General features: G+C 45.8%; 1 protein-coding gene across 1 annotated transcript in view; it reads right to left on the bottom strand.

Annotated features, from left to right (window-relative positions):
- Window positions 1-26609, bottom strand: part of LOC147666286 (transcription elongation factor SPT6-like) — a gene marked incomplete at its 5' end in the record, with an annotated part of 590122 nt that overhangs the window by 519747 nt on the left and 43766 nt on the right. The window contains 4 exons of the mRNA XM_086949158.1: window positions 8072-8188; window positions 12007-12108; window positions 13159-13435; window positions 26438-26522. Of these exons, the coding sequence (XP_086805284.1) occupies window positions 8072-8188; window positions 12007-12108; window positions 13159-13435; window positions 26438-26522 (581 nt within the window). The remainder of the gene's footprint in view (window positions 1-8071; window positions 8189-12006; window positions 12109-13158; window positions 13436-26437; window positions 26523-26609) is intronic.

Here is a 26609-nt window from a genome sequence, read left to right as displayed (position 1 = left end):
GAAAATAGGGATGTCTGGTATCAAACATCTAGTTTTATTTATTTATTTATTTATTTATTTTGAAAGTTTTATATAGAGCGAACAAGATCTTCACAGATATCAGAGCGCTTTACAGAGGAGGGGAGCATATATACACAGATACATCAATAGTGTTAAAAGTACAGTGTAGAGATATCAAAAACAATCAAGTAAGTCAATTTCAAAGTCATACAAAAATGCAAAGGGATCGAACAAGTAGTACAGATCAATATCGAGTCTTTGAAGTTGATCCCCAGTAGTGGTTCAAGTGTATTTAGCCATGAGGATCGCTTTTACTTCTTTCTTGAAAAGTATGGTAGAGGGGATGAGCCTGGTTTCAGGGGGGAGTGAGTTCCAAATCCTGGGAGCCATTCCTGAGAAAGAGCGTTAATAGGTTTTTTCCTTGCGGAATCTTTTAGGCTTTAGCAAAAGATTGTTTGTGCCTCTAGTGTTTCTGGAGCCTCCAGAAATCGTCAGCTTCTGAGCGAGGTATCTAGGTGAGCTCAGGTGGATAGCCTTTGCGTCAAACAAGCGATTTTCAGGTGTATTCTGGCTTCAAAAGGCAGCCAGTTCAGGGATTTGAAGTCAGGGGAAATGTGTGAGTGTTTTTTTGATCCAGTGATAAGTCTCGCTGCGGCGTTTAAAGAGGCTCTTATGGGTGCCGTACTAGCTAGGGGGAGACCGCAGAGGGCGGTGCTGCCGTATTCTATTCGAGGTATGACTAGTGATTGTACCGCGGTTTGGAAGTCTTTGGCTGGAAGGAAGGGTTTAAGTTGACCTAAGGGTGTTGATTTGGTAGTTCGCTCCCTTAGTTGCTTTGTTGATGTGTTCCTGCATGCTGATATTGGTGTAAAGTGTTATGCCCAAAGATTTTGCTGAGTCCACGATGGTGGGTTGAACATTGAGTGCCGTTAGGTGTTTAAGCCACATTTGTGCGGTAGTGATCTTCGCGGGAGGTGAGATCAGAAGGAACTCTGTTTTAAGGGCATTGAGTTTGAGATGATTAGCGGCCAGCCAGGATTGGGTGCTTCTGATCGTTGAGTTCAAGAGCGTGATGTCTTTGGATGATTGTAGTTGGAGATAAAGTTGGGTGTCATCAGCATACATGTGGAAGTGTACATTGGATTCTTGTAGCAAGGTGGTGAGAGGTTCCATAACTAGGTTGAACAAAGTTGGGGATAGGAAGGATCCTTGTGGTACGCCTAGCGATACAGGTCTTGGCACGGACATCAAGTTGTTGCTCTTGAATTTCTGCGACCTGTTATGCAGGAAGGACGTGAACCATTTGAGCACAGTTCCAGATAGGCCCATTCTTGTGTTTAATAGTTCGAGTAAATTCTCATGTTTGACGGTGTCAAATGCGGAGGAGAGATCAAGGAGGATTTTGAGGCAGGTATCGTTATGATCTAGGATTTGAAGGGCGTCGTCAATTATGTGAGTCATAGCAGTTTCAGTACTGTGATTTGCTCGGAAGCCTGATTGATGAGAGTTGAGGAGATCAAACTGAGTAATGTGTTTAGTCAATTGTATTTGTGCGCATTTTTCCAACAGTTTGGCAAGAGTCGGAATATTGGTAAAGGGACGGTAGTTGTTTAGGTCAGAGGGGTCGGCTGTAGGTTTCTTTAGCAAAGGTGTGACTTGTCCACCTTTGAGGGAGTCGGGAATGGTCCCTTGTTGAAGTGAGCTGTTAATGATTTTAGTCCAGAGTGGAAGGAGCGACGGGGTAAGGACTTTGACAGCGTTAGCAGGAAGGCGGTCCGTGAGGTGATTGGATGGTTTCAGAGTGCTGAGCAGTCTGCCAATTTCTTCTTCCGTGTAGGTGACAAAGGTTGACCAAGTGGCATTGTTTTTTGGTTTAGTGGGTGCTATGCAGTGGGGTTTGTAATAGAGGCTTGCGTCCATGAGGAGATCATTCTTTATGTTGTCAGTTTTTTGGTTAAAGAAAGGAGGCGAAGTCTTCGCAGGAGGGAGCTTCGCACATAGTGTTGAGAGGTTGGGGTTGTTCTTTGGATTGTGTTCGGATAAGCTCAAACAGCTTTCTCGGACGATTTTTGGCTTGGTCGAGCTGACGGCCGAAGAAGTCTGATTTTGAGCGTTTTATTTTCCTGAAGTAGGCATTTCTCTTTTTCTTCAGGGTTTTTAGGTTCAGTGCAGAGGGAGCTGATCTCCAGGTGTGCTCTGCCATTCGCATGGCGCGTCTATCGTCATTGAGACTCCCGTCGTACCAGGGATTGGAAATTTTTGCGGAGGCTTTTTTTAGCTGCAAGGGTGAGACTTCATTGATTATTGCGGTCATAGTGTTAAGATAGTGATCAGACAAGGATTGGACGCCCTTAACGCCAATAGGAGGAAGCAGTAAGTTGCAGCTGTTGGGGGGGCAGAGAGTTTGAGTTTAGTTTTTTCATGTCTCTTTTCCAGACTTTGGGCCTGGCGAGTTGAACAGTGTTAAATTTAACTTTTTCATTGATGAAGAATGTGATAATAACATGGTCTGACCAGTCACAGGGTTGGATAGATTCGACTTGGATAGAGGCCTCTTTGGAGATGATAAGGTCGAGGATAGAGCCTTTCTCGTGTGTTGGACTGTTGCAAATTTGAGTGAGGTCAAGGGCGTTAAGGAAATTCTTCAGACCTTTACCACCGCATCATTATGATCGTTCCAGTGGAGGTTGAAGTCACCAAGGTATATTTGTGTGAGTGAGTTGTCGCCCGGAGTTGGTTGAGATCATATCCATGATTTGTTGGGAGAAGGTAAGGTTGTCGCCGGGTGGGTGGTAAACGCCGTGAAGAGTGCAGATCGGTTTGCCCTCACTGATAATATCGAGGCAGATGTATTCACAGGAGGTTGGGGAGGGTAGGGAAGGGGAAGTTACTTTCAAGACAGAGAGGTTGCTCCTGTATATACATGCGATTCCGCCACCTTTTTTATTGCCAGACCTGTCAAGTCTAGTGATGTGGTAGTTGGGGGGAACCAGAATGTCCATTATAGGTGTAGAAGATTCTGTTAGCCATGTTTCAGTCATGATGATTAAGTCAAGATCCAATTTTAGGATGAGATCGGCGATAGCGGAGGAGTGTCTAGCGGGTGATCTGCAGTTGAGGAGAGTGCATTTGAGACGGGGTGTGTCGAAGGTGGAAGGGGGTTCTAGAGCGAGGGGGACTTTACTCAGGTTACTATGGATAGCGATTCTCTTGTTCAGTGTGGGGGGTCTGAGGGGATTGGAGTGAATCGTAGGAATGGCAGTGAGAGTGTCGGGTGTGTTGCTATGGGGAGCTGAATCGTAGGAGCGGAGGAGGGTGATTGTGTCGAGGTCCGAGAGAGGGTTGCAGGAGCGATGGGGGCGGTTTTCGCGGTTGTGAACAGGGATTGAGGTCCAGTGCAGTGGGAGTCGAGTGCGAGAGTTCGCCGCCCGGGTGGAGGACCAGCTGGGAGGGGAGGTGATGGTGGAGGCGCGTGAGGGGTGTCTGGGGTGTGTGCTGAGTAATTGTTTGATGATGTGAATGTCTTGTTTGATCTGGTGGAGGGTGTTGGGTGAGGGGTGACTGGAGTGTGATAGACAGAGTAGTTGTTGTTTGATGATGTGCATGTCTTCTTTGAGCTGGAGGAGGGAGGCCGTAATGTAGTCCAGTGTGGGAAATGTGTTGGAGGTGGGGATGGGAGGGTCGGGCGTGGATGACATAGGGGAGAGGTTGGTGGTGTGGATGAGAATATTGGTGGTAGGCGGAGAGTGCAGGGCGGAGGATGGGCGTTAATTAGTGGTGAAGGGGGTGGAGGTTGGGTAGTTGGGGGTGAGACTGGGGGGGGAAGTGGGATTGTAGATGGTTCTTTTTTGAGGGGGTGGAGTTGAGTTGATGGAGGTGGTGTGTTCTGTGTGATTAGTTAATGGGTGGAAGTGGGGGCTGAGAATGGGGGGGGTTTGCCTTTGCGTGTGTCGGTCCGATGCTGATCTAGGTTAGGCGGGTTGCGGGTGGGAGCTGTGGTATCAGGGGTGAGAGGAACGGGGATGAGGGATGGTGTGTAGGGGGGAAGGGGTGAGGTGGTTGGTGTATGAGGGAGAGAGATCTATGTCTGTGCTTGAGGGGTGTGGGGTAGCTACGGTAGGTGGGTGAATGACTAAGGTGCCAGGAGTAGAGGAGAGGTGCATGTCGTTTTGGGTGGGAACTGTGGTATCAGGGGTGAGAGGAAAGGGGATGAGGGCTGGTGTGTGGGGGGAAGGGGTGAGGTGGTTGGTGTAAGAGGGGGAGTGATCTATGTCTGTGCTTGAGGGGAGTGGGGTAGCTACGGTAGGTGGGTGAATGACTAGGATGTCGGGAGTAAAGGAGAGGTGCATGTTGTTTTGGGGCTGGGCTAGGTTAGAATGAATGTGGTTTGAGACTGTGGTGTCAGGGGTGACAGGAATGGGTGTGGTATGAGAGGAGGACAAGGTGAGGTTGGTGGGGGGGAGGGGGTGCCGCTGGAATCTGTGGGTGAGGGATCTATGTCTGTAAATGAGGAGTGCGAGGTAGCTACATTAGGTGGGTGAATGTCTAAGGTGCCAGGGGTGGGTAAAGCCACACAAATTCCAGTGTCAGATTTACAAATACATGCACTCAGAGGGCACCTTAGAGGTGCCCCCTGAAAACCTACCATCCTCTAGTTCGCTTGCTGACCAGTTTTTGTCAGCCTACCACCGAGACACCGTTCTGACCTCCTAGGTTGAGAGCCTTTGTTCTCAGGAGGCCCAGAACAAAAGTCTGTACAGTAATAGGGTGTACCACCCCATCCCACAGAATTACCTGCAGATTAGCCTCTTGGGCCAGCAAGCTTTAGAGAAGCGGTCACCTTTAGAATAGCAATCTGGTTCCTCTAACAGAAGAAGCCATCCCCCCCCACCACCATCAAGAGTCCCCTTGGCACCTGGATAGGTAGGAAACTTAGCTAGTGAGTTAGGATTGCTACCTCCAGGTTACTACCACCCCTAAGGTGGGTTACTGTGAGGAGGACACGATTATTCAGAGGTAGCAATTTGGTGATGGCATACTTAGGATGTCTGGGACAGGTTTATGCCCAATTCCACACAGGAAGTGGTCATATAGGGGCTGAAGTGGCCCCAAGTGCCAGAAGCCCATTGGCTACTACAGTCCCTTAACACCCCTGAATTCGGTATTTAGGGGAGCGCCCAGCAACAGAGAAACGACTCAAGGAGAGAGCAGGCACCGTAGAGCCGCAAAAGCAGAAAGGAGAGAAGCAGTAGCTGACCTGGTACCAACTCTGCCGGCCAGTGACTCAAGAACCTTGGGAGGACTACCTGCCTTCAATAAAGACCAAGACCTCCAATGAACAGCGGACCCATTCCCCCCCACCCCCCTGCATCTTACAGGAACTCCAAAAGCAAAGACTGAGGCCTCTGGAACTTTCAGAACCGGCACTTGAAGCCACCAAACACCTATTCCTCCCCACCCATCCAGAGCTCGAGTCCATCATGGTTTCAACTCAGCTGGACTCCCAGACGTCGCCTGCAGTCTCTGCACACAGGCCCTCCCTCAACCGAGACTGCTCCCAGTAAGAAAACCAGACTCCTAAAAACGCATCATGTTGTGGAGAAGAGGACCTAATGTATCCCTGCGTCCCCTAGCATCTCAAGTCCTGACCCTTCCCACTACCCCCTTATTAGTTCACCCGGAGTGGCCTCCTGGCCAGAGCCTGCATCGTATTTCTGCAGTGGCTCTATTTAAATACATTGGGTTTCCGATGCTGTTTTGCACCTTTCACCAGATTGCCCTAGTGCCGCTGGTTGTGTACGGTTTGTGCCTGGCGTGGACCCTGCCCACCACTCACCTTAACTCCTGGAGATTGGTCTTATAAATCTCTGTACTATACCTATTAGCAGAATTTCTTTTTCCTTCATAGGATAACACTGCAGAACCCTGAAATTGCACTGTTCCCACTTTTTAAAGTGAAAAGAATTTAAAAAACGTACTTACCCGAATGATTTTTCTCTGATGCCAAAACATATATAAAGATACTTGCTATCTTTATAAATTGGTGTGATCTCCTTCTTGAATCGTGTGCGTCATCTATTAATCATTGTGTGCATTTGCAAATGGCTTGCTCTTCTCTGTGTTAAGCCTAAAGCTGCTTGACTACACTTCCCCCTAATAGAGCACTTTGATAGCAAGTCCCTATCTACTTGTAGGAACCTCACGGTATGCTGCATTTTTGACATCTATACTACTATAATAAAGGAAGAATTTTCAGTCTTTGAGGCGGGTAAACTCGGGAACCACAGCGCCAATCCACACACCCGATACACTGTTGGAATCGTCAGGATGTGTAGATGGTTATAGGCTATATACATTTAAAAAAAAAGTTATTTAAAAAATTTAACGTAAAAAAAAAGTAGTCCCTCCGAAGTAGCGCCGGGAGGAGCGGCGTCCAGGAGCGCGTCGAGGAGCGGCGGACATGGCGCGGGGGAGGAGCGGTGACGTGAGGAGCAGCGGACAGGCCAGCGGCGGTGCGAGCAGCAGACAGGCGGGAGGAGCGGCGGCTGAGGTAAGGGGACCCATGTCGAGGCAGGCGGGGGTCGAGGCAGGCGGGGGTCGGGGCAGGCGGGGGTCGGGGCAGGCGGGGGTCGGGCCGGGTGCCCGGGCTGCTGGACAATGTCGGGGCAGGCGGGGGTTGGGGAAGCCTGTTGCTCCCGGACAAGGTCGGGACGGGCTGCTAGTATTACATAAGGAGCCATCTTTTTGCAAATTCCAAGAAAAATTGTGGTGCCCCAGAGGTGCTTAGGTTGCGTAACGTTAAAGCGCGGTGTCTGGTTCGAAACATACAATGGATTTTCTTGTTTTCAATCAAATTCTGTTTGGACTTTTAGAATGAAAGACTTAACCATCTTAAATCTTGTTACTGAGGAGTACAATGTTGAGTTTTTGGAAGACTAGTTCACTACTAACAGGACTGTCTTTCAAATGGAATAAGCCTACGTCATAAGGTGCTACAGAATCATACGGATCACACAGGAGTGTGGCGTAGGCTTGATACAAGTTCCACATGCGAACACTGTGCTTATAAGGAGGGGGGGAAAAAAGGAGTCCATCAAAATAGTGTTAATTCCCCCTTGTCCCAGTCCCCACCCCCAAAAGAAAACATTTTGAACATGAGAAAGCACCAGAAATTTCTGACAGAATACCACAAGCCCATGAGGCGACGGCAAAAAGAGGATAGTAGAATCAAAATGGAGTCAAATGAAGTGTTTCAAAGACCTCCAATAAACTAGAAGAAATATTGAAAATGAACATAGAAACCTCAGACTGGTGCAGGACATAAGCTTCTATCAAGGATATTGCCCCTTATCTGAAACATAATGTAGAGTCAGGACACAAAGTATGGTTATCCATCAAGAACATTTCTTTTCACAAATAACCTAGATCCTTAAGGCAGTAAGTAAAAAGTTGACTGATTTTTCACTTATGGACAGCATGATACAGTAATTTCTCTTCTATAAGCAGTATCGTACTGGGACATTATAATCGAGAGCCCTGTGCCAAAGATGAATCACTGGATTGTACAGAGAATTTGAGGCTTTCGTACTTGACCACGTTACCGTAGTGATGTCTATAAGGGAGGGAAGCATAGGCTTCAAGTCTACATAAATGGCTTTGACTGCCAGTTGGAAGTTGTGTTGATCTAGTCATCTAAAATCAATAAGCTTCGAAGGGGATGGTTTTGACAAACATGTTATGAAGAATCTTTATTTATCATGATACCTCAAGTCAGAGAAGTGGGCTGCTTCAACAGATGGAGTCTGCTAGCAAAGTTACAACAAACATGGCAGGTAATTACTATCTGACTGGACTTAGGATTAAAAGACTGAAGTATTAAAATGTTTTAATTCAAGGTGTGGGTGAACCTCAGAACAGATACAATGCATATTCTTGATTTCCAGATCATCAGAATATAAGAAAAGCAGCTGAAAATAAACCAAATGCAACGAGAAGCCAAAGTACAATGAACGTGTATATTTAGAGGGGAAGTTAAGAAGCTGAATCCAGCTGTAATTTGAAAGCTAAATACCTCCAGGTGCTGGTTCCTCATGAAAACTAATGATTCTTTAATCTTCTGGATGGTACTGGGTCCCTTTCTGCTAAAGTTGGTTGTGACCTGTCCACGATCCATGAAGTCCACGGTCTCCTGAAATAGGGAAATGATGCATAGAGTCAAAATTCTCCAAGTATTTGATCAATTATGTATTTGCAAGTTAAAACAGCATAACCTAATATCAGGGTATTTTTTGCCACAGTACACATAAGAACCGAAATGCATGCCGAGGCAATACAGAAATAGTTTGCATAGTTCGAAAAATAATTATTCATCAATGAATATCTGGTAGTAGAATGATTTTATAAAAACATTGGGTATGCGTCATAAACCAGTTACTGCGTAAAGCATCAACATAGGAATGGCAAAAAAGAAAAACAGGAAACCAACAGAAAACAAGCACAGCTCCTTAGTGAGTTTAGTGTGCAGGGAAATAAAAGATGAACCCCTGGGGTCTTGTTTGTGTGACTCTCCAGCTGACAGCGAGCAGCACCCAATGTTCTTATAAGTGCAAATAGTTTGCTATGCACTGGACGGTGCCAGATCCTGCGGCCACGGAAACTTTGTCTCCAGACACGATGGGGAAAAAGGTGGCTTTTATCCAAAGTCAAGGACGTAGCTTCCAATTGTGTACCAGGTGCAGTGGCACATGGACGGGGGGTGGGAGGGAGAGAGGGTGCATTCAACCCTGATTAACCCTATCTTTAACCGTTGAAACTGCTGCCAGCGGGGTCCATTCCTTCCTTGCACTAGAGCCCACGAAACACTGGGTACTATGCCATTTTCCAAAACTTTTTTAAAAATTGTGCCCTAAAATTGTCTGTGGTCTTGCACAAGTCACCTGGTGACTGAATTTCCACAACAAAATTAACCTGACGGCCAAGCATCTTGTCCTGTTTGTTTTCGTAAGTATTGTGTGCTACCTCAACTTTCACAGTGAAACATAATAAATTTGGAACAAAGTGTCAGTCTTGTCAGAAATATGAACTTAATGTGCTCGAGTTAAGGATCTGGTAATAAGACATAACGCGTAACCCGAACCAGCTCTGCATTTGAATTGACTGCACATTTTTGCTCAGTGGACGACCGTGGTGCCATAGCGGCCATATGCTACTCACCCGATGTGCTTCTTCCTCAGGGGCAGGGTTTCATTCTTGCCCATGGGCTCACACATGGCGGCACCTGTGATGCTGGGGGCCGCCGGTGAAGTTTGCTGATGTACTCTCGCGGATGGAGAGAACCGGGCTGGGAGATGGTGGGGGTCGGGGAGCTGAGCTCGGCTCTTGCCGGGTGTCTGTCTGTCTCTGGGGACAGTTGCCTCCTCTGCCCTCACCCATCTCTGCTGGAGCGCCTGCGCGAACGCTGCTGCGCAGCGGATCACCAGGCGAAACCTAAAAAGTGCTGTTACCGGCCCATTTAAAGCACTAGCTTTATCAGTGTTTGATGATTGGTCCAGGGGGCAAAATGCAAGCCCCGCAACACTTAGATAAAAACACAGCTCAGCATTCCTCTAGAGGTGTGTGCTTGAACCCCGTCCACCCTTAGACATGCTTTCTTAGAGGGGGGAGGAGCGGGCTGCAATACTTGGCCCCCTACAGTCAGTAGAGACATTGGACGACGTGGCCAGTGGACTGCGGGGTCAAAAGGCATCTCAGGGACCGGGAAAGCGGTGCGCTCGAAGATAGTCTGCAAGCCAGCGGGCTAGAGACTCCTTTTGGGTCATTGCAAATACCGCCCGCTCGCGCCCACAGAATTTCTATAGCAGTGTTTAGCGCACGCATTTTGCTATTGACAGAAAGAAGGAACTCTTTACAGCGCGAATAACCCCCTTTTTTGACCCCGATTGGGGATTAAACAGCATTTAATGTGTGTTTGTGTATCTATAGCTATTTATTGCCCAGAGCATATGGCCGCTGCCTGTCAGTTGAAGTGAGACGTGCACATTATTAGATTCTTTGGTTTTCGAGGTGACATTTGTCACGGCAGAGACACCCGGACGACTACAGGATGACAGCTCATTTTATAATCTCTGCTGCATCGAGAAACGAGAGGGAGGCGGCGCGTGCACCGTTCATATATAATCCTTTACCAATCCGCAATCAACAAGGCAGCCGATGATTTACATCCACTAAAGCACTGCCATGGATTGGGTGTGTAATTACTTCTCAGTGGCGGTGGTACCACCCCTCAGTAGCAGTGCACTCGCTGCGTGCATGGAGAGTGTCTGCAGGCGCTATACAGGCGCACCACTCGGGCCTTCAGAGGCGCTATGAACGCTCTAGTCCTGCAACATCAGAGTTGTACAAATGTTTTCTGCTTCTAGAATAGCTCCTTGAGCCATTGCACCCTACCTGTAGCGCAATAAAACCAATGACGCACAGGAACTTCAGAGAAAATTATTTTAAATACCAGCCTATTGCATTTATAGTTTACACCAATCACGCTGCTAGGTGATGCGCCCCAAAACAATACAGGAATACATCTTGGTCACGCATAATACCCAAAAACTTCCCATTTAGGATCATAATATATCAAATACTATGCCAGCCATACGTTCCCCATGGGGTAGTGCGCTACCCATCCGAAAATGTGCTTCAACACACCACAGCAGGGTGTGAAGCCCCTTATAAATAGGACTCACATGTGTGAACCGCCATGTCACTTTTGGCAACCCTCAGAAAAATAAAGAGTGATGCATGCGGGAGGGGAGACGGGCTCACGGACAGCGGGAGGGGGGACGGGCTCACGGACAGCGGGAGGGGGGACGGGCTCACGGACAGCGGGAGGGGGGACGGGCTCACGGACAGCGGGAGGAGGGGCGGGCACACGGACAGCGGGAGGAGGGGCGGGCACACGGACAGCGGGAGGAGGGGCGGGCACATGGACAGCGGGAGGGGAGACGGGCTCACGGACAGCTTTGAGCAAAATGACAATTGTGAGCAAACAAAATACACGAACGAAAGTTTAAAGACGGCACTGCGGAGCTTAAAGCCGCCGTCTACCCAGTGCACACTATAGACCATGCCCCGCCGCCCCCGCATCGGGGACGGGGGGCCCGGATAGGAATCACCGCAGGTGGACGACAGTGCAAGGCAGGCCCTCGGTGAGAAGTAGTGTGGGTGAAGCCACGCGGAGCAATTTGGCCCGAGACTCCGACCCCCCCTCCCGGACAGCCAGCATTACGACCTGCACGCAATCGGGCGGCACACTGCTAAACACAGATAATGCGTGCTGTGTTATAAGCGGCAAAGTGATCTGCGAGGGGGGCGGGAACAAAGACAAGGATAGCGGGAGGGGGGACGGACAGCGGGAAGGTGGTCAGGAAACAGCCAGCGGGACAGGAACAAGGTTAACAATGAACACAAACATCGGTGTAAAAAAAAAAAGAAAAAAAAAGTACACACCCACAGTGGCCACGTCTTGATGACGTTGCGGAGAGGGAAAGAATCTGCGGAACGCCCACCAATCGCCTCAGTGAATGACGGACAGATCTCTCTTCCAATGGCTAGCCTCCATTTATGGAGCTAGCCAACGGAAGAGAGAGTAGGAACTAAGTCCAAAATAAGATTTCGCCTGCGCGAAACGCTGCTTCCGCAGCTGTTCGCCAGGCGAAACCTAAAAAGGGTATATACATGAACAGAGAATCTAGCATGAATAGTGCTGGATCAGTTGGTCATAATACAGCTGTATAGAGATGGTGACTAGTTGCTATCATTCAGTGGTAATAGGGATCAGGAGAGGTAGTTTTGGAACACAAGTGGGAAGCAGAAATGGACTCCTATTACCTGCTTGCATTAGACTCCATGTCACTGACACCAGGCAACCATCTAATGTCTGCCAGCTTCCTCCAGAACTACAACGGCGCAATATTTAATCAAACAAGAGAATTAAAACCTTCAAATACTTCGTACCTGTGAAGAAATTGTTGGTGTAGCAAACGAATTTCGGTAGATCCAGTCTGCTTCTTCTTCAAGTTCATCATCTTCAGCACTCTTGACAGGAATTGATCGAATCTACAGGGAATAAAACAAAGGTAGATAGCAATGGATTATACATGCTCTATCCACAGTGTTCCTGCTCCTTTAATGGCAATTCCTAATTTGTGTATTCTCAAAAGAAATCATTGTTGGTGTGCACTGTGCTAGCGATGAAGGCAGTGCCATGGATCCCACAGGAATCTCCGGGCAATAATAGCACTAGTGCCCACTGATTCCCCAAGGTATAATATACTGCTGTGATAGGACTTTGAATGCACCTCCACTAAATGCCTTGGTTTACTGGCTTATCGCTCCATCGTCACAAAGCATACTCCTGAACTAGGTCAGAGCCAAATTAGTGTTGGTGACTCTTGCCATGATGCCACAGAACATCTCCTGGCTTTTACTCACAGAGCATCCTCCTAATACAGTGCTTTCAAAGTAGTAATGCAACACATATCACAAAGAGGAACCATAATCGAACGTTTTATTTGCAAAAAAATCAAATACATTACCTACTCCCATTGGACCCCGATGTTCAGTTGTTGAATTGTCTCCCACAGAATGAAATCATGCAGTGGTGACTTACCTGTGGTGTCCTATTCAATACAGAGAGCAGTTCTCCATTAGAGTAGGACGCTAGCAGTAATGTCACTTATGCAACATAGTACTCCTCTTGGACAGTATTACCTTATACCACAAAAATCAACTACCATGCACTCTCCCCACTGGCAGATAAAAAAATGTTTCTTCCCATGAAGTGCTCCTATTCACCCATTAGAGAACATTCCTCATACAGCATCCCCAAACATTTTAGGTCAATGGCCACTTTAGGTTTGCCTAAGCAGTGTCATCAATAGAGGCAGTGGCCACACAGCTTTCATTTCTCGGTGCAGTATCTCCTCCACAATACAGCCCCCCACAGGGCATTCCACATAAAAAAACAGCCTGTACAGGGAGTTCCCTCCTCACCTTCATATGTTCTGAATCACAAAGCACAATTACATTTTTGGCTACTGTCTCCATACATGGTTTCACATGTATGGCTTACAAAATCCCCACCTCACAGAGCCCAAGGTCTCATACCTGAAATCTCTCCGGCATGTCTGTAGACCGTATCTCATTGTCTTGGTCAGTTAGATGGCTGCTCTCCAGCTCACTGGGTTCATATATCTCAAAGATACTGCGGCTGGTGACCCGTTTTTTGGCTGTCTTCTTTGGTCGGACCCGGGTTTCTCCTTCAGCATCTTCCTCCTCAAACCCGTAATCTTCTTCAACCTCTTCCTCCTCGTCCTCATTGTACTTCCCAAACTCATCAAAGTCAAACTCAACACCAAAGATCTCCTGAGCTTCTTGCAAGGCTCTTAAAAACAATTGAAAACACATTACATTTAACTGTCATTTAGAGAGCTTGATACAGGGGAAGACTTGTTTCTAAGCACACCCAACTCCCGTCATAGAACACTACATTCTATTGGAGTTCTAGCTACTAAACAAAAATGGGGTAACAGGATTTGTCAAGCATTACAAAATTGGTTAGAGTGGTGAAGCTGACATTAGAACAGACTTCATAGTTTCACAGCAAACATCATATGAACAAGGCCATCTTGTATTCACTCCAACATAGTCTAATTTTAGATATCAATTGTCCACCTGCCTACAGAAACTTGGACCTGCTCAATCTACTTTAAATTAGAATGTCACTTGACCAGCACAAAAATGGATAACAAAAAAGCTACTTCCCTGTAGGAGCAGTTTTGCATATTAAAGAATTTTCTGAATTCACATGCCATACATTATTCCACCACCTAAAGGTTCGGTCCGAAACAGTCTATTTGTTATTTGTTTTTTTATTTACCTCTCACGTGGGTGTCCTCAACCAGCTGGAGTCATTTCCATTCTCTTGCGACATCAGACGTATGCTATGGAAGGTCTACTGCGCATACAGACTCCTCCTTTCAGTTTTAAAACTTCTGGGGAAGAGGGAGGGTCGCATGTGCCTCAGAAAATTCCTCATGCTGCAAAATTCCTACTAAAGGGAAGAATTCATTCAGTTTTACATGTGTGTGTTTTTATTATTAAAACTTTGTGCACAAATTCTGTAGCAGCATGCTTACTCCTCTGGAGTCTGGGTTGAAATGGGTGGGAATTTGTTAACAGCTGCTTTAGCATTTTCCGTCCTATATGCGCTTCCTTGTTAACTTGAATTTGAATAAAATCTGATAAGTATGTGGCTACTATGCATATTTCACATACAGATGTCTGTGCTCTGATAATCCTCATCTGATGCTTCAGGGTCTTGAAAGGAGCCATGCTCAAATAGACCTTCATTGGCACTATTTGTGAATGAGGGCTTCTTGCTTCTCTTGAGATACTGGCGTTGTTTGTAGGTTCCAATTAGACTTGCTCCTCTTCTTGGCTCTTTCTCTTCCAGTCCCTAAGCAGATTCAGAATCCCTTGAGGGATTAGTTAAACTCCTTTCAAAACAGTGCTCCCATCTCCACATACAGATGGCGTATTTCCTTCTCAACATCAGATGCTTTCTGTTTGGTGTAGGATGAATTATGGATAATGCACCACCTAGTCAAGTAAATTACTAGGTTGGACAACCTTTAAGTTGAATGAATTAATTATCAAGCAATTTTTCAAACAGTGTTTTTCTTATGTCATCAAAAAAACAACGAAATTTATGACAAATACATACATACATTCAATACAGTGCCATGAACATATCAAACAAATATATATCACAAAAGAATTGTAACATAAAGTCACATAGACAACTATGCAATGCCTCAGGTGTTTTGATTATGGGGCACCAGTCCTGAATAAAGACAAACAAGTGGACAAGCTGATAGTTACATTCGCCTACTTGTCAACACCAACCCAAGATACATATTGTAATTCATAATAGGGTGCTAGTTATAGGAATTACACATTATGGACTGAGCAATTGCCAATGTATTATTTAATTCCTATGAAGCCCCGTCTATCTTATATCTTGGATGGAAAGTCAACGCGTTTCAAACCCAATATGATTCTGCGGGTTCTCCTCAGGACACGGACTGGGGGGTCGCTGTGACTGTGAATAATAATTAAAAATTGGTATCAGTAAGGAAGCTGCCTCTAAGGACCTCACCTCTACCAGACTCATACACTCTTAAAATCAATTACCTTTTTGGTAATGAGTGGCAATTGGGAATTCATACACCGTTCCCAGTTTGCTGTTCTCTGTAAACAGATAAGATCAGAAATGTCTGTTTTAGGTGCTGCTTGACTAGCCAAGTTGTGTTCGACTGATTGACCCTTTAGAGCGAGACATACCTTTTTGGTAAACACTATGGATGGAGGGGACGGGTGCCGGATCTTATTCGTAGGATTCTGTCTTCATATCTTTTAGGCTTCCGCACGGCCGCTGCAGAGAAACAAGCTGAAAATTATTGCCTGTCTCAATGCGCGGGTGGCTGGATGCGGACTTTGTAAACAGACTTCCTACCTTAATAGTCGGAGGGAAATCGGCACGGCTGCAAATGCGGGGTAGCGGCAGCCGCCGCACGAGGTTACCGACTGTAACCCAAGGAACATGCAATTAGGAACTATCTATTTTTAGATTGTTTGGTGATAGTGCTGATAACTCGTGACGAGAAGCTTACTTGTGACCGATTTTCAGGCTGCTACATTCCGGCATCCATCTTCTTCCCAAATGAGACACGTGGTTGCATTTGGGGCGTGGCTACTCTGATTTAAAGGAACTGCAGAACCGGTGTCTGTTGGGACATGTAGTTCCGGGGAATTAATTATATGCATGTCTTATTATGTCTAGAGGCCATAGCAGTGTGTTAAACTATTTCCATTGTCTATCCGTGGTCTCATCAGCAGCATCAAGCCAAAACAAACATAAGTTGCAAGTCAAGTCAAGTCAAAAACCACTTTATTCGATTTTGTTAAAAATCATAAAAGCATGGTACAACAATTAAAAGACAATCCAGGTACATATAAAAAATTTCATACAATACAAGATCGATATCAAATATAAAAACAGTACAAATGTCAGGTTTAAAAGATCATCGTGTGCAAAAAGGCGAAGTATACCAACATTCATCACAGACCCCAGTGTTAGACTTGTAATTTCCTCTTCCTAATCCTAACAGCAGCAACAAGGTAATTTGCCACACTGAACATCACCAAGGGTGATTCAAGCATTTGTAAGAACATAAGTTGCAGAATATACCATAGCGAACCAGATTCTTAGAGGTTGCTCAGTTCGTTGAGGTCATTGAGTCCTGACATCGCAGTGTCGAATTTCAGAATAAGATACGCTTCCTTTTGGGCAAGGCGTACATCAGGATCCCCTCCAGCACCTGCAATGTTTTTAATGACTGATAAAATCGTCCACTTAAGATCACTGACAGAATGCTTATTTGTCAAGAAGTGAGACACCAGTGGCGCTGTAAGGACTTTGTTGTTAATCCGAGATCTGTGTTGGATTATCCGTTGGCGCACCTCTTGTGTGGTTTTCCCAATATACACTTTCTTGCAGGGACAGACTATGGCATATACCGCGTACCTGGTTTTACAGTTCGTAAAGTCGTCATGACGCCAATGTTTTTTGCCATCCGTGAAATGTGATCCTTCCATTGTTAGGCTGCACACCGTGCTAGTACAACATTTGTGGTGACCCTTCACTGGACTCATGTTTAACAATGTGCTCTGTGTTTCTTTTTAGATTGTGGGGCGTGTGGTTGAGATCTGCTGGCCCACACTTCGATTCTTTTTCAGCGCGAACAGTGGTTTTCCAATGTCGGGAATAGCAGCACTACATCTCCCAGAAAGCCCTGGGGCCTGGCGAAACGGAACACGCCCTCTGGGCGTGTATAAAAACACTCTTTTCCCATCACCGGGTGCTTGCAATCCTTCCGGTTATCGATCGTGTTGGAACTAGCTTTCCTTGAGTTGCGAGTGTTGGGTGTGCGCGGACGCTTTCCTTCCCGCTGAGGACGCCGAGTGTTGGGTGTGCGCGGACGCTTTCCTTCCCGCTGAGGACGCCGAGTGTTGGATGTGCGCGGACGCTTTCCTTCCCGCTGAGGACGCCAAGACACTTTTTTCATTTCCGGTGAGTAGAATTCAGACACACGACATTTAGCACGGCTGTGCTATCATTGTGTAGTTTTCTACTTTTCCTTCGGATCCCGAACCCTGAGGATAGTTGAACTATTTAGATACTGTGCGAAACTTGCCACCGGTAGTGAATCTAACTACTCGGTGCTATACACTCAGACTTAATTCTTTCCTTGGATCGAGCTGTGAGTTAACAGCCCACCTTCCGCTTGAACTTGAGTCAATACCTTTCCCAGACTTCAGGCTGTTACAAGCGGTGGTTATCAGTAAGTGAATGCTTTGTTATATATATACACATATGCAACAACTATGGCATCTTCCCCATTGTAGTGCTAAACAAGTGTTCTTGTGTTTCCAGAAATTGTTGTGCCTTGAAGTCATCCGAAGTCTTAGACCAGACCTAGAGGGGTGTCTTCACAACAACCTTCCCTGATCAACTATCCTTCCCCTTACCTAGAGGACTACCTGTCTCCGGTGTGTATGTCACACGGGGAGGGTCAGTGCTATCGGGTATAGGGAAGACTATCATCTCGCTGTGGTTCCCGCTGGCTAGACACCTCAGCTTAGTGGCTTGTATGTTTTACTTGGATTACTTGTCCGCTGCTAACCTTGACACCAACACAGATCTCGGATTAACAACAAAGTCCTTACAGCGCCACTGGTGTCTCACTTCTTGACAAATAAGCATTCTGTCAGTGATCTTAAGTGGACGATTTTATCAGTCATTAAAAATATTGTGGTGCTGGAGGGGATCCTGATGTACGCCTTGCCCAAAAGGAAGCGTATCTTATTCTGAAATTCGACACTGCGATGTCAGGACTCAATGACCTCAACGAACTGAGCAACCTCTAAGAATCTGGTTCGCTATGGTATATTCTGCAACTTATGTTTGTTTTGGCTTGTTGCTGCTGATGAGACCACGGATAGGCAATGGAAATAGTTTAACACACTGCTATGACCTCTAGACATAATAAGACATGCATATAATTAATTCCCTGGAACTACATGTCCAAACAGACACCGGTTCTGCAGTTCCTTTAAATCGGAGTAGACACGCCCCAAATGCAACCACGTGTCTCATTTGGGAAGAAGATGGATGCCGGACTGTAGCAGCCTGAAAATAGGTCACAAGTAAGCTTCTCATCACGAGTTATCAGCACTATCACCAAACAATCTAAAAGGAATATGCTACTTACCAGTATGCATCTGTTCTTGGCATAGAGGGCTGCAGAGTGGTACATTATGAATAGATCGCCATCTGGTGTTGGGCTCGGATGATTGCACTTTGTTTTTCTCTTGGAGAGTCTTTGTATTTTGGTGACTCCTCCCTTGGTTGGTAGTGCGCATGGGCATCGGCTCCATCCTTAGATTGTTTTGCCATAGTAGGGTTAGATGGAGTAGTATAGTAGAATACAGATAAGAATGCCCATGTAAGTGTATCTAAATAAGATAATGTTGGAACAGACACAGGTTCCCGGGGAGGCTGGGAGGGCATGTACCACTCTGCAGCCCTCTATGCCAAGAACAGATGCATACTGGTAAGTAGCATATTCCGTTCGAGGCATATGGGCTGCAGATGGTACATTATGAATAGACTATACAGCAGTTCTCTCCCTAGCGGTGGTCGCCTGTGTCTGTTGCAACTGTCTGAAACAATGTTTTTAATACTGCTTGACCCACTCTAGCTTGTTGTGTTGTGTGCACATCTACACAATAGTGCTTTGTGAAGGTGTGCGGTGTAACCCAGGTAGCTGCTTTGCATATGTCATCTAGTGGAATGTTTCCCAAAAATGCCATAGATGCTCCTAGTTTACGTGTAGAGTGAGCTCTAGGAGGAAAAGTTAATGTTCTCTTTGCCTTTAAGTAGCATATTTGAATGCATTTTACAATCCATCTGGCAATGCCCGCTTTGGAGATGGGATTGCCTTTATGTGCAGGAGAAAACGCAACAAATAGCTGTTTTGTCTTTCTGAAAGTTTGTGTTCTCTCTATATAGTACAATATGGCCCTTCTAACGTCTAGTGTATGTAGGGCTCTTTCAGCTACTGTTTGTGGTTTTGGAAAGAAAACCGGTAATTCCACTGACTGATTGATGTGGAATGCTGAAATAACCTTCGGTAAGAATTTTGGGTTTGTTCTAAGAACCACTTTATTTTGGTGTAGCTGCATAAATGGTTCCTGAATCGTAAAAGCCTGCAGTTCGCTTACTCTTCTAAGTGACGTAATAGCTATGAGGAAGGCCACCTTCCATGTGAGGAATTGTATTTCACACCTATGCATAGGTTCAAAGGGTGGTCCCATTAGCCTGGTAAGCACTATGTTGAGATTCCAGACTGGGGAAGGTGGTCTTCTTGGTGGAATGACTCTTTTGAGTCCTTCCATGAAAGCTTTAATTGCTGGTACTTTAAACAGTGACAGATGTTGCCTGTTTTGTAGGTACGCTGCTATAGCTGCGAGATGAACTCTGATAGAGGTATATGCTAGATTACATTGCTGTAAGTGTAATAAATAGCAAATGATTTGTTTAGTGGATGCGTCCAGAGGGTTGATGTGCTTACTGTTACAGTGTATAGCAAACCTCTTCCATTTCGCTGCATAACATGCTCTGGTGGTAGGACGTCTTGCTTGCTTAATGATTTCCATGCATTCTGGTGGTAAATCTAAATATCCAAACTCTATGACCTCAGGAGCCAGATCGCTAGGTTCAGTTGTTTGGGATCTGGGTGCATTATTTCTCCATGGTTCTGTGTAAGATGCATGGGTAGTAACCTTAGCTTTTGATGTGGTACTTGTGAGAGTTGTAGCAGCGTGGTGAACCACGGCTGTCTTGCCCATGTAGGTGCCACTAGTATCATTGTCATTGAATGTTGCTGTAGTTTCCGAACCAGTAATGGAATTAGTGGTAGAGGAGGGAACGCGTAAGCAAATTTGTTGGACCAATGTATCCACAGTGCATTGCCCTGGGACCTTTGGTGTGGGTACCTGGATGCGAATTCTTTGCATTTTGCGTTCTGATGATTGGCAAACAGATCTATCTCTGGTTGCCCCCATCTTTGGAAGAATGGCTGTAGTATTTGGTCGTGCAGCTCCCATTCGTGTACTTGTTCTGACTGTCTGCTTAGGATGTCTGCTATTTGATTTTGAACTCCTGGTAGGTGTTCCGCTAACAGGTAGATCTTTTGAGGAATGGCCCATCTCCATATGTCCTGTGCTAGTCTGGACAGTTGGAGAGAGTGCGTCCCCCCCTGTTTTTGAATATAATACATTGCAGTCATGTTGTCTGTTCTGATCAGGACTGCTTTTCCTGCTATTTGCATTTGGAAAGCTTTTAGTGCTAGAAATATTGCTAATAGTTCTAGGTAGTTGATGTGCAGTTTCTTTTGCTGCACACTCCACTTCCCCTGTACTGTGTATCTGTCCATATGCGCTCCCCATCCGGAGAGCGATGCGTCCGCTGTTATTATCACTTGTGGAATTGGCTCTAGGAACGACCGTCCCTTGGAAATGTTTTCTGTGTTCCACCACTTCAGAGAGCGATACGTCCGGTCGTTTATCAACACCAGATCTTTAATCTGACCTTGAGCCTGATTCCACTGTGTCGCTAGACACTCTTGTAGTGGGCGCATTTGTAGTCTGGCATGTGGTATTAGCAGTATGCAGGAGGACATCATGCCTAATAGTTGCATAAACACTCGTGCTGGTAGTGAGTGTTGTGGTTGAAATCTTTGTATTAGCCCGACCATTGTCTGTACTCTGATTGGGTTGGGGTATGCTATTGCCTTTTCTGTGTCTACTGTAGCCCCCAGGTATTGCTGAATCTGGTTTGGTTGCAGGTGTGGTTTTTTGTAGTTCACCGTGAACCCTAGGTGGTGCAGCAATTGAATTGTCTTCTGTGTGTTGTGAAGACATTCTTCCTTTGACTTGGCCTTTATTAGCCAATCGTCCAAGTATGGGAAGACATGTATTTGTTGTCTTCTTAGGTGTGCTGCCACCACAGCTAGACATTTTGTGAAAACTCTTGGTGCTGTTGTGACACCGAACGGAAGGACTTTGAACTGATAGTGTTGTCCTTCTAACACAAACCTTAGGTATTTCCTGTGGGCTTTTTGAATTGGGATATGAAAGTAAGCGTCTTTTAGATCCAGTGTAGAAAGAAAGTCCCCTTTCTTCAGTAAAGGGAGTACTTGTTGGAGCGTGACCATGTGGAAATGCTCCGAATTTATGTACGCATTGAGAGGTCTGAGGTCTAATATCGGTCTTAGGGACCCGTCCTTTTTGGGGATCAGGAAGTATAGAGAGTATACTCCTGTTCCTTGTTGATCTTTTGGGACCTTCTCTATTGCATGCTTTTGTAGAAGTGCTAGAACTTCTTCTCTTAACAATGTCAGATGATCTTGACTCATTGGACGCTGTTTGGGGGGGATGTTTGGTGGGGTAGCTGTGAGTTCTAGGCAATAACCATGTTGGATAATTTGTCTCACCCACTTGTCTGACGTGATGTTTTCCCAGACAGGTAGGAACTGTGATAGACGTCCCCCGACCGGTGTTATGTGGTCTGGGGGGAGTTCTATGAAGTCACTGTTTTGGTGTTGAGGCGTTGCGGTTGTTATTATTTCCGCGGCCTCTACCCTTATTGTTGTTACCTCTGTAACTGCCTCTTGAATTACCTCTGGGTGATGTTGGTGTGAAAGATGTGGATTGCTGATTCGTTCCTGTGTTCTTTGAGCCCCCTCTATAGGTGGATCTACGAAAGGAACCTCTGTGTGTTGGCTGTTGCAATGCTCCCATTGACTTAGCCGTTTCCGTATCTTTCTTCATTTTTTCTAATGCCTCGTCTGTGCTTGAACCAAAGAATGTTTTCTGATCAAATGGTTTGTTCAATAGGGCTGTTTGCACTTCTTGTTTGAATCCAGAGATTCTAAGCCATGCATGCCTTCTTAGCATGACACTGGTATTAATAGACCTTGCTGCAGTGTCTGCTGCGTCTAATGCACACTTAATGGAAGTATTGGTTATTATTTTACCTTCCTGTATTAATTGATCTGCCTTTTTCTGGTGTTCCTTTGGGAGATGTATGAGAAGTTTTTCTAACTCATCATAATGTGCCCTGTCGTAACGTGCGAGTAGTGCTTGTGTATTTGCTATACGCCAGCTATTCGCTGCCTGTGATGCTACTCTTTTGCCTGATGCATCTATTAACTTCGACTCTTTATCTGGTGGAGGTGCCTCTCCTGTAGATAGTGAGTTTGCTCTTTTACGAGCGTTTGAGACCACCAGCGAGTCTAGGGGTACATGTCCTCTAATAAAAATTGGGTCCTTTGGAGCCGCTTTGTATTTTTTATCAATTCTGGGGTTTAACACCCTGGCTCTCACTGGGTTTTCGAATATTTCCTCTGTGTGACTAAGAAGACCCTTTAACATAGGAAGAGTACCTGATGTTCTCTGTGCATTAGGTAGAGTCTCTAACAAGAAATCTTCTATTTGAGGTTCTGTGTGCATATCTAGCTTGTGATATTTTGCTGCCCTATTAATGAGCTGCACAAAGCCTGTGTTATCATCAGGTGGTGAAGGCTTTGAGGGATATAGCTCTGGGTCGTTGTCCTCATCTGACCCTACATCATAGTTTTCCCATGGGTCCTCCTCATCTGGGATAGTTTCGTCATCCCCCTGAGGTTCTCCCTCCCCTAGATCACTGTCTACATCTGACTGAGGTGTAGCTGGTCTTGGTGTGGAAGGTGTAGGAACATTTGGCCTATTGTGAGGAATAGGAGAAGAGGGTGTGACTCTAGGACGAGGAGAAGCAGGAGGAGTTATATTTGTCCCCATTGTTCTCTTTTTTGGAGGAAGAGGTTTATCTTCTGACTGTTCACTCTTTCTCTTCTTTGTGACCACTTTCCCAGTTTGTGGATCAATAAACAAGATCTTTTGTTTGGGATCTGTCTGTTGCTCCTGAATCGGTACCGAAGGTCCTGGTTCCGAGAGGTGCTTTTGTTTTCGATCGTCAGATCTTGTTGTTTTCGGCACCGAATGTTTGCTCGATTCCGACTTTCTCGGTATCGAGTGTCTCTTGGGCGATAAGTCATATTTGTGTTTCAACATGGAATGTCTCGATACCGAGCTTTCCTTTGCATGTAGCCTCGGTGTCGAAGTCGATGTCGCCCTTTTGTCGGATCCGACATGGTGGGAGTCCGAGTGTTTCGGTTTCAGTTTCGGTTTCGTTGTCGGGCCCGAGGGCGGGGCGTCGGAAACTTTTTTCAGCGGTTTGACCGGGCCCGAGGGCGGGGTCGTTACCGCACGGGGTCGGTTTTTCGGTAAGGGGACGTCGTCACTCACGGTTTGTTGATCGATGAGTTCCTCGGTCTCCGACTGGTCCCCTTCCGACCCCGACTGTTCTTCTTCTTCTTCCTCGATTTGCTCGTCTCCGAACAACTCCGGGATCGCTTCCGCCTGCATTCTGGAAACCTCGTGTCTTCTAGCTCGACGATTCCTAATCGTTAGCTTGGAGGAGAATGCTGCACAGGCTTCGCAGTCCCTGGATTCGTGTTCAGGCGATAGGCAGAGGTTGCACACCTCGTGTAGGTCCTTGTGTGGGAACTTAGCACCACACTTTGGACATTTTTTTAATGGAGTCCTTTCCATGGACCCCGGGCTTGACTGCGTCGAGAAAGGCCTCCTGTTCTTCGACGAAGATCCAAGTTTTTCTCTTCGATTTTTTATTTGCAACGCGTCGGAATGGAAATGAACGCGTTCGATAACAATACCGTCGAATTGGAAAGGGAATACGCGCCGATAAATCACTTTCTTCTGAAGTTGATCTGGAGCGTCTCGATCCTCATCCGAACCCGATGGCGGAAAAAAAACAATCTAAGGATGGAGCCGATGCCCATGCGCACTACCAACCAAGGGAGGAGTCACCAAAATACAAAGACTCTCCAAGAGAAAAACAAAGTGCAATCATCCGAGCCCAACACCAGATGGCGATCTATTCATAATGTACCATCTGCAGCCCATATGCCTCGAACATAGATTGTTCCTAATTGCATGTTCCTTGGGTTACAGTCAGCAACCTCGTGCGGCGGCTGCCGCTACCCCGCGTTTGCAGCCGTGCCGATTTCCCTCCGACTATTAAGGTAGGAAGTCTGTTTACGAAGTCCGCATCCAGCCACCCGCGCATTGAGACAGGCAATAATTTTCAGCTCGTTTCTCAGCAGCTGCCGTGCGGAAGCCTAAAAGATATGAAGACAGAATCCTACGAATAAGATCCGGCACCCGTCCCCTCCATCCATAGTGTTTACCAATAAGGTATGTCTCGCTCTAAAGGGTCAATCAGTCGAGCACAACTTGGCTAGTCAAGCAGCACCTAAAACAGACATTTCTGATCTTATCTGTTTACAGAGAACAGCAAACGGGGAACGGTGTATGAATTCCCAATTGCCACTCATTACGAAAAAGGTAACTGATTTTAAGAGTGTATGAGTCTGGTAGAGATGAGGTCCTTAGAGGCAGCTTCCTTACTGATACCAATTTTTAATTATTATTCACAGTGACAGCGACCCCCCAGTCCGTGTCCTGAGGAGAACCCGCAGAATCATATTGGGTTTGAAACGCGTTGACTTTCCATCCAAGATATAAGATGGACGGGGCTTCAAAGGAATTAAATAATACATTGGCAATTGCTCAGTCCATAATGTGTAATTCCTATAACTAGCACCCTATTATGAATTACAATATGTATCTTGGGTTGGTGTTGACAAGTAGGCGAATGTAACTATCAGCTTGTCCACTTGTTTGTCTTTATTCAGGACTGGTGCCTCATAATCAAAACATCTGAGGCATTGCATAGTTGTCTATGTGACTTTATGTTACAATTCTTTTGTGATATATATTTGTTTGATATGTTCATGGCACTGTATTGAATGTATGTATGTATTTGTCAAAAATTTCGTTGGTTTTTTGATGACATAAGAAAAACACTGTTTAAAAAATTGCTTGATAAAGAATTAATTCATTCAACTTAAAGGTTGTCCAACCTAGTAATTTACTTGACTAGGTGGTGCATTATCCATAATTCATCCTGCCCGGCCACTTGTTTTTTGTTTACTCAATAGTAGCGGTCCAGGCCGGTCAGTGACAGGACCCAAGCCTTTCTTTGTTTCCCCCTTCTGTTTGGTGTGGCGCATCAATCCTCTTTCGAAGTCTAGGCTGGCTGAGCATTTGCCACCAATGGTGTCTATTGACTTCGACCTATGGGGCTCCTTGTGCTTCCACTTCCTTTGATTACGGATTGACTCCAAGTCCTCCATGACAAAACAAAGGGCGACAAATCAGTCCCACTGCACTCCTGTGTTGTCATCAAGTGGATCTTATCTGTCCTTTCTTTGGTGTTCTCCTTAGTGCAATCTCTTTTCCAGCCTTGACGATTGACTCCTCAGAGTTGGATTCTTGCCCCTGCAGATCTGTTTCCTCAAAGTTCTCATCGTCGCTGGACAGACCCAGCTCTTTCAGGGAGGATCCCTTATGCTGTAACATGGTCATGGAAAACCATTTCTCCCTTGTCTCCAAGGTCTTTTTGCAGGACCTCTGTACCCATGTCGCACCCATTCAAGCTGTGATCATTCAGCACACAAAATGTTACACCTTATGAATGTCTTTTGGGCAAACTGATGGTGGTGGCATTTTGGGCAGAACCTAAAGGTAGTATGCTCTATCTTTGAGGCTTCATATGTTTGGTTACGTATACTGTGACCCATATGGTCAGTGGTCCTCACAGTGAAAAAAAAACTGAAAGGTTTTTCTTCACTTTTCTTGACTTGCGTTACAGTTCCTTTGTTTACTTCCCTATCTTTGCAGTTCTTTTTCCATGTTTTCTAGATAAATCCAGTCTCTATTCAATTTCATGACACAATTGGCAGCATGGTATCAAATGGCCATTGATGCACAACACTAACAAAGAAATAGAGGGTTGGGGATTTAAAAAAAAAAACACACCACAAAGAGACCATTCCGGACCCAACCACAAGATGGAGGAATGATGCACATCATCCACAAAAGCTTAATGCTGTAAAAATATTTCAACTGTAGGAGCATTGCTGTTAACTGTCTACTAAAAAACCACACTGCACAGCCATGTTCTCCAGTAGCACACAACCTCAACAATACGATATTGGATAGAGTGTGATTTGCCAATATCGATCTGAAGTTTATCAGGCTGAAATGACCTCCCACCATCAACATCTGCTGCACTTACGTGTCACTGTAACCTTGGATCTTCTTCCTCCACTTCTGCTTCTTTAGAGGTTGTCCATCGTCATCTACGATGAAGTCATCTATGTCTGAGGATGAAGTGGAGACAAGAAATTGAGAAATGGATAACAGAATGTTGAAGCAAGGTGAGAATGGGTAACAGAGTAACAAAAAGG

The sequence above is a fragment of the Lissotriton vulgaris genome, unplaced genomic scaffold, assembly GCF_964263255.1.
Source record: "Lissotriton vulgaris unplaced genomic scaffold, aLisVul1.2 SCAFFOLD_1495, whole genome shotgun sequence".
In the NCBI taxonomy this organism is placed as follows: domain Eukaryota; kingdom Metazoa; phylum Chordata; class Amphibia; order Caudata; family Salamandridae; genus Lissotriton; species Lissotriton vulgaris.
Note: the sequence above shows the minus strand (reverse complement) of the source record. Positions and strands in the feature narration are given on the sequence as shown.